The sequence below is a fragment of the Helicoverpa zea genome, chromosome 31 (genome assembly GCF_022581195.2).
Source record: "Helicoverpa zea isolate HzStark_Cry1AcR chromosome 31, ilHelZeax1.1, whole genome shotgun sequence".
Lineage (NCBI taxonomy): Eukaryota > Metazoa > Arthropoda > Insecta > Lepidoptera > Noctuidae > Helicoverpa > Helicoverpa zea.
In genome coordinates this window covers 2,687,324-2,695,616 of record NC_061482.1, presented here as the reverse complement: position 1 = coordinate 2,695,616, position 8,293 = coordinate 2,687,324, and the positions used below count along the sequence as shown (strand labels likewise).

General features: G+C 33.9%; 1 protein-coding gene across 1 annotated transcript; it reads left to right on the top strand.

Moving 5' to 3' along the window:
- The first annotated feature begins 602 nt into the window (after positions 1-602).
- LOC124645460 (mitotic spindle assembly checkpoint protein MAD2A-like) lies at positions 603-3,929 on the top strand. The gene is made up of 4 exons (XM_047185267.1): positions 603-849; positions 954-1,100; positions 2,439-2,874; positions 3,192-3,929. Exons 1-3 carry the CDS (start codon positions 780-782, stop codon positions 2,843-2,845), a joined length of 624 nt encoding a protein of 207 aa, XP_047041223.1. The 5' UTR covers positions 603-779; the 3' UTR covers positions 2,846-2,874; positions 3,192-3,929.
- The last annotated feature ends 4,364 nt before the right edge of the window (positions 3,930-8,293 follow it).

Genomic DNA, 8,293 nt, shown 5'->3' with positions numbered 1-8,293 from the left:
ATTTCATGAACGATGATAGTTAGAGAGTTGAAATTTTCACAGATGATGTATTTCTGTTGACGCTATAACAACAAATAAATACTGAAAACCAGAATAAAATAAATATTCTGGGGGGCTCCCATACAACAAACGTGATTTTTTTGCTATTTTTGGTCGATTAGATAACGGCAACAGGTAAGTAGATGGTTGAAATATTCACAGAATATGGAATGTATTATAAATATATTATAACTATGGAACGTTTTATAAATATTAGTACGGAACCCTTCGTGCGCGAGTCCGACTCGCACTTGGTCGGTTTGTTTATATTTTTCTTAAAAATTATAAAATATTGCCCAGACAAGCTCGATCACGTGACTTGTGACGTCAGCATACATTGTGTTCCTTTTCATTTTATTGCACATCGAACGAAAAAAAACTAAGATACCTACTTATTAATTTTCATAATTTACCTAGATACGAAAAACTAAAATATTAAAAAAAAATATTTTGATAAACGGCATAAAAAAGATGCCTCAAATGTTTGGAGTTGTGTAAGCGGTAAAATAAAACGGTGCAAAGAAACGTCAAGTTTGCATATTTTGAGGATCGTGGGTGATTCGAAATTAATTAAACTGTCAAACGGTTTTAGTATAGTGCGTTTTTCTGATTCTGCACGTGTTTTGTCTACAATCGAATATAAAACATTTGTTCACTTTGAAGTGAATTCTACGTAATTGAGTTAGTAGGTAGTGTTATTAAAGTTTACTTATCACAGTTTAGTATTTTGTAAAAACACGATGTCTCAACAGCAAACCAAAAATTGTATCACACTCCAAGGGTCTGCACAAATAATTTGCGAATATCTGAGTAAGTTCGAAAACAATGCAGTTTTCATTTTTACTTCTTAATTTTTGTTGAACTATTTACAGCCTGCTCGTCACATTAACAGTTTGTGTTCAACCTTTTTACAGAATTCGCCATAAATTCAGTTTTATTCCAAAGAGGTTTATGTTCTCCAGAGACGTTCAAAACCGAACAACAATATGGAATTACACTTTTACTATCGGAAGACGCTGAAATTAAGAGCTTTTTAACCAAAGTCTTGGCTCAAACTGAAGGTAAGCATTCTTATTTTTCAAAACATTAAGTAGGTACTCTGCATCACACTATGAAGCAAGTCTGAACTTGTTTGCTAAGTTTAATAAAGGCATAACTTAGTTACTTGCAAAATAAGTGCTAAAGTTTTTATTGTGAGCAAATTGTTTATTATAAGTCGTGTTTGTGAACATTCTGTAGGACTTTGTGAACCCTATCTAAGATTTTTTTTTAAATTTGTCTTTTTACAAACATAGAAAACAGAAGTTTGGCACATAGCTAATTACTATCATTAGGGTTTTCTAAAATGGCGTCCACGAGGTGGCAGCACCGAGTCGTCAGGTCCAGGGGCCCGATTCTCCTAATTTTACTTAAGCGACATACGATTCACGTTCGACTCGGTTCGACTGAGATCCAATCCCGACTCGATAACGATTGAAGCATATGTGGTATTCCGGGCCCCTGGCTATTTTGGTGATTTTGGTCTATAGGTACGGTAGGTTGCTCTACAATCATATTGCAATCGTAAATCATTGGCAGACAAAATGATTCATTATTGAATGAAAGAAAAGGATAAAAACGTTTATTTCAAAGAAAAAATAGCGGAATGCCACATACGCTTCAATCGTAATCGAGTCGGAATCGGATCTCAGTCGAATCGAGACGAACGTGAATCGTATGACGCTTAAGTAAAATTAGGAGAATCGGGGCCCAGACCAATCACAGACCAATCGAATGTCGTTGGAATACGATTGGTCTTATATTAGTAGCAGAATGCCCGATATGGTTAAAACTGCTATTGCGATCATATTGCGATTCGATTTCTATTCGATTTTGACATTATTAACTTAGGAGAATCGGGCCGCACCTGTCAAAGCGCCTATACTACGAACCGTGAACGATTTTATATTGATTTTTTATTGTAGAATTAAAACAGTCCATTATTGTTTTACAATTAAAATGCCGAAGATAAAAAAACTAAATCATATTCTGTAAACAAATTCTAGTACATTACGTTATCTACCTTTCAATGAACTTTTCCTTAGCACCAGTGACTTTTGCACCCCTCTTTCTTTGCTTAATTTTTAGTTCGGAAACCTTTTTCTAAACGTAGTCCATAATAAGATCAATAACACTTCCAATATAACACAATTTCAATAAACAATAAGTTCGGCACCTACAAATCCTACAATTCCATACTATTTGACAGCTGTTTGGACCAGACCCAGACGCAAACGTGGCGCCACCCGGTGGCAGAAAAAAGAGAGAAAACCCTCATTAGAGCGTTACTTACGTCCTATGGCAGGTCTATTAATTTTTACTTCTTGTCTATACCTAATCTAATATTTATTTATTTTCAGAATGGATACTCAACAAGAAAATAAGCAAGCTCTCCCTCGTAATTTTCAATGTAGCAAACGAGGAAATCTTAGAATGCTGGGATTTCAACTTGCAGTATGAAGATGGTGACGCAGCATTATCAAAAGAAAATAATGAAACCATAGGTAGTAAAGACTTGAAACAAATTCAACAGAAAATTAGAGAGGTCATGTTGCAAGTAGCTGCAACAATATCTTACTTACCGTTCCTAGATAGTAGGTGCTCATTTGACTTTTTTGCAAATGTTAAAGCCGATTGTGATGTGCCTGAGAACTGGACTGTATCAGAGCCCGTATTTATAGCCAACGCACAAAACGTTCCATTCAAAATATTCTCCACTAGCCTTCACAAAATGGAAACTGTAGTTAGTTATAAGTTTGTAGATTAGTGTAATGTAGGTAAGTTTACTTTCAGCATTTTGTGTATAAGGGTGCTTACATAAAGAAACAGGTTGCCGGTACAGACAAACCTGTATGGGTGGGTACCGATCAGGGCAGGTATAATATTTCAATACAATCCTATTCACTCACTTATAAAGAAACAGGTTGTAACTTACCTGTTTCTTTATAAGTGAATCAATAGGATTGTATTGAAATATTTCACTCACTTATAAAGAAACAGATTGTAACTTACCTGTTTCTTTATAAGTGAGTGAATAGGATTGTATTGAAATATTATACCTGCACTGATCGGTACCTACCCATACAGGTTTGTCTGTACCGGCAACCTGTTTCTTTATGTAAGCACCCTGACTTTTTATAGCATTTTTTGCTTGAATAAAATTGTCCACAGTACTTGCAGTATTAAATTTAATTTTTGATTTATACTTTGTTTTCTAGTTTGTATGATTTTTCCACCTGCAGAACACAACATTACAGTATATTAATATAAAGAATTACTTTTGTTGTCTTTTAGCAATAAAAAGGTTATAAATATAATTGTGATGTTGTGTATTCAGGCTCAAGAGCAACTCACTCATATTGTTTGTGTAGTAAAAACAAACACAAAATAGTCTTCTACTTATGTATACTTACATAAATTGTTAATAATCATACATTACATGTCGTAATCATACAGTTCTCGTTGTAATGTTCACTTGCAATTAATTTCTGAGCACAGATGCTGAGTGGTAGTCAGTGTCCATCACGTAGGTACCATTGTGTCCCTTCTACCTGGAAATGGTTTCTACAAACTGTTCCAGGCTACTATTACATTTTGCATGAATGTAATTATGTCTTGTATGAAAATAAAATAAGTAAATATTTAGGGACAAAAAAAAACGTCCATTCTTGAATATTACAATAAATAGGTAACAAATTTGTGTTTATTATGTCTCATATCGTGCAATAAAGCATGTAGGTGCTTTAAACGAAAAAATGTAGTAATCTAAGTAGGAACTTCGATTTTATGGCACACATAGCCTTTTTGTTAATAAATTTATCCAGTCTATAATAAAAAGAAAGAATTATAAATGATGTATTTTTATTTATTTCTCTACATACATTTATCATTACAGGTTACCCTAATGCGATAAATGCGCCTTAATTACAAATAAATTATTTATACTAAAAACAGACACGTCAAACTTATGACACCCCGTCGTTTTTGCGTCGGGGGATGGTCAGGGGTTAAAAACTAAAGTCTTTATCTACTATCTATAACTAATCATAAACAATGCATTATAATTCTAAGCTCGATGCAATGCATAGGTACCTTGTGAATTCACTCGACTCGGAGAACAATAAAATAGGTCCGTTTCCCTAGCTATGAGGTTGAGCATTGTGTGCGTTCGCGCAGCGCAATGTTGTTGAATTTAAAGATTTTAATTATGCAGATAATTAGTGTAAGACGTTCTATAATTGTGTATGGTAAATAAAAATTTGTGTATGCAGCCATTGTGAAGAAATTCACCAAAAACTGATTCCGCTGGGCGAACGTTGTCCTGGCGGAACTTTTTTTAATCCATAGACTTTAGAAGAAAAGAGATGTGTCCAAAAATTAGTGTATACCTATTTGTGTATAATTACACTAGTCTACAAATTTTTCTTTTTTTTTATAACCAAGGTGAAACGTATAAATTTTTGCAGATTATCTATAACATAATCGAAATCTAGAACACAGGACTGCTCTAGCACGTCTAGTTTTGGAGAAAAACCAATCTGAAGATGCTTAAAAACGCTTTTTTAACGATATTTAAAGCCATTTTTCTACAGACACTATTTTTTTTCGTATTTTCTAACTAAAGAATCATTTAGTACCTACTGCTCTTCTCAATTCAAATCTAGTTTACTTTACATCAGTACGAGTCGTGATATATTTTTTCAGCTACGACGTACGATTTTCCTTACATTACTAATTTACATTTTAGTATGGACAAAACACACCGTAAATGTAAAATGGTATATCTTGAGAAAGAAAACTCGTAGTGATGTAAAGTAAGCTGGATTTGAATTGAGAAGAGCAGTACTAAATGATTCTTTAGTTAGAAAATAGGAAAAAAAATAGTGTCTGTAGAAAAATGGCTTTAAATATCGTTAAAAAAACGTTTTTAGGCATCTTCAGATTGGTTTTTCTCCAAAACTAGACGTGCTAGAGCAGTTCTGTGTTCTAGATTTCGATTCTGTGATAGATAATCTGCAAGAATTTATATGTTTCACCTTTGTTGCGAAAATGCTGTTGACAAGTGTTATTTATGTATGAATGAAATCAGTGCATGCAACTTCGAAGAAATTCAGGTTTCCGCTACGCGAACGTTTGGTCATTAACTAGTTTTCATATAAAGCGCTTACATAGAGGGCTGTAGATTTTTACATACGTTGTTTTGAATTTGTTTATAGGTATTTGTTTAAAAAACAGATTTAGAAAAAGTCGAGGGGTTTGAAAGATAAAAATATAAACGTAAAGTACACTTATTAGGTCTTAGTTCTTAAAGTATGCAGTTTGGGGTCTAGATTTTCACGTTTGCACAAACCTTGTATGTGTCTGCAACATGTTGCCAAGTATCAATGATGTTCCGTTAGTAATTAAAAAGTTATAGGATAATTTACCATGAATAGATCACTGTTTACAAAGCAGTCGAATATCACGACGTTCTAAATGAATTGCATGGTAAAATGTACGCCAATAATTTGTTTAATCATTCAACTATTCACTTGCAAAATTTCATGTCATTAAATTCAGAAATTAAAGAAAGATAATTATAATACTGACGAAGCATCGAAAACCTACATAATCCGACCAAGTTCGGATAGCTATAAAATAGCGGGAACTTGAATTTCTCCGAAGTTTATGCATGCACTGATTTCATTCATACATAAATAATTATACACAAATATACACTAATTTTTGGACACATCTCTTTTCTTCTAAAGTCTATGGATTAAAAAAAGTTCCGCCAGGACAACGTTCGCCCAGCGGAATCAGTTTTTGGTGAATTTCTCCACAATGGCTGCATACACAAATTTTTATTTACCATACTTACACAATTATAGAACGTCTTACACTAATTATCTGCATAATTAAAATCTTTAAATTCAATAACATTCCGCTGCGCGGACGCACACTGGGGCCCGATTCTCCTAATTTTACTTAAGCGACATACGATTCACGTTCGACTCGATTCGACTGAGATCCAATCCCGACTCGATTACGATTGAAGCGTATGTGGCATTCCGCTATTTTTTCTTTGAAATAAACGTTTTTATCCTTTTCTGTCAGTCAATAATGAATCATTTTGTCTGCAAATGATTTAGGTACGATTGCAAAATGATTGTACAGCAAACTACCTTATAGACCAAAATAGCAGACCAGGGGCCCGATTCTCCTAAGTTAATAATGTCAAAATTGAATAGAAATCGAATCGCAATATGATCGCAATAGCAGTTTTAACCATATCGGGCATTCTGCTACTAATATAAGACCAATCGCATTCCAACGATATTCGATTGGTTTGCGATTGGTCTGCTGTTTTGGTGATTTTGGTCTAAACGTTAGTTTGTTCTACAATCATATTGCAATCGTAAATCATTTGCAGACAAAATGATTCATTATTGAATGACAGAAAAGGATAAGAACGTTTATTTCAAAGAAAAAATAGCGGAATGCCACATGCGCTTCAATCGTAATCGAGTCGTGATTGGATCGCAGTCGAATGTGAATCGAATGCCGCTTAAGTAAAATTAGGAGAATCGGGCCCCAGTCGCACACCAATCAAATGTCAATCGAATACGATTAGTCTTTTATTAGTAGCAGAATGCCCGATATGGTTAAAACTGCTATTGCGATCATATTGCGATTCGATTTCTATTCAATTTTGACATTCTTAACTTAGGAGAATCGGGCCCCAGGGCGTAGGTAACCTAGAAAATATTTTTACATATGACGCGGCAGCTCACCCTGTGATATTGTGTAGTAAATACTACCTTAATCACAATCGCTCGGCCATTTCATCGCTGGTAGACTATTGTCTAGGTTATGGGTTGAGGCCTTAAGCTAGACAAAAAAAAATCGTTTCAATTCATCACGTAAGATGGATTAGAATACATTTTTTGTACTGCTGTAGATTATAAGTGTAAGTAATTTTAAATAAAAGAATTTTAAAAACATTGATGTTTAAATCGTATACTATACTATCGTATGTACTAGGTTCAATGTTGAAGTCGTGCTGGCATAGTGGGTAAAGCACCAACCTCACAGTTGTGTCAGGCAAGTTATAATGCAACTTTTCTAAGGCTGTATGTGACTGTGTTTCGGAGGGCACGTTAAACTGTAGGTCCCGGCTGTCTTAGCAAGGGGTATCGGGTTGCCCGGGTAAGTGGGTTAAGGTGGTCAGAAAGGCAGTCGCTTTTTGTAAAGCACTGCTGCACTCAGCTGCACCCGGTAAGACTGAGCCGAGCATAACATACTTGGGAAAGGGCTCGAGATCGAGAGATGATGATGATGTACTAGGAAATGATAAGATTTTAGTTGAGTATTTTAATTAATTTTATTGATGCATCCACAATAAGCTTAGAATTAATTTAAAAAACATGCATGAATCAACACTGGGAAAGTTACAAGTCTGAAAAAGCTCTCCAATAACCATTAAACAACAACATTTCAAATGAACTTAACTTTAAACTTAAAAATAGCTGTAAAAAGTGGTCTTTGTTCAAACCCTGCTATAAGTAAATTTTCAAAGTCATTTTAGGTATTTATATATATTTTTTTTACTTTTTCTTATTTAGGTATAAACTTAACAAATACAATTTTCAAAAGAATAACTTCATGCATTCTGTAAATATTTCTAAACTTAACACTAAACGTATTTATACAGGGTGGCCCATCCATAGGCGTCCAAAAGAAAAATTTAGAAGCTCTAGGCTATGGGGTATCCGAATCACCCCCATGTATGTTCAGCGATTTTTTGTACTTTAGGAGCTAGAATTATTTTTTTTTCCGTAATTTTCATTTCAACATTGTTTTTTCTATTATATCTTTTTTTTTATAACGTTTACAGATGTTTTTTTTTTTGTGTAATTAATCATCATGATAGTAGGCCCCCCCTTCTAAACATTCTAGAACTTACATAAAATTTTATCTGAAGTTCAAAATAAGAAACCTGCTTAGAAACCTCTGGCACCCCTTATTAATTTTTTTTAAGCATTTTTGGCTACTGAACTCCAACAGTAATTTTGAACTTCAGATAAAATTTTATGCAAGTTCTAGAATGTTTAGCCAAACTGCTTTTTTTCAGCAGCAGTTATCATGATGATTAATTACACAAAAAAACAATCTGTAAACGTTAGGAAAAAAAGGTAAAATAGAAAAAACAATGTTGAAATGAATATTAGGGAAA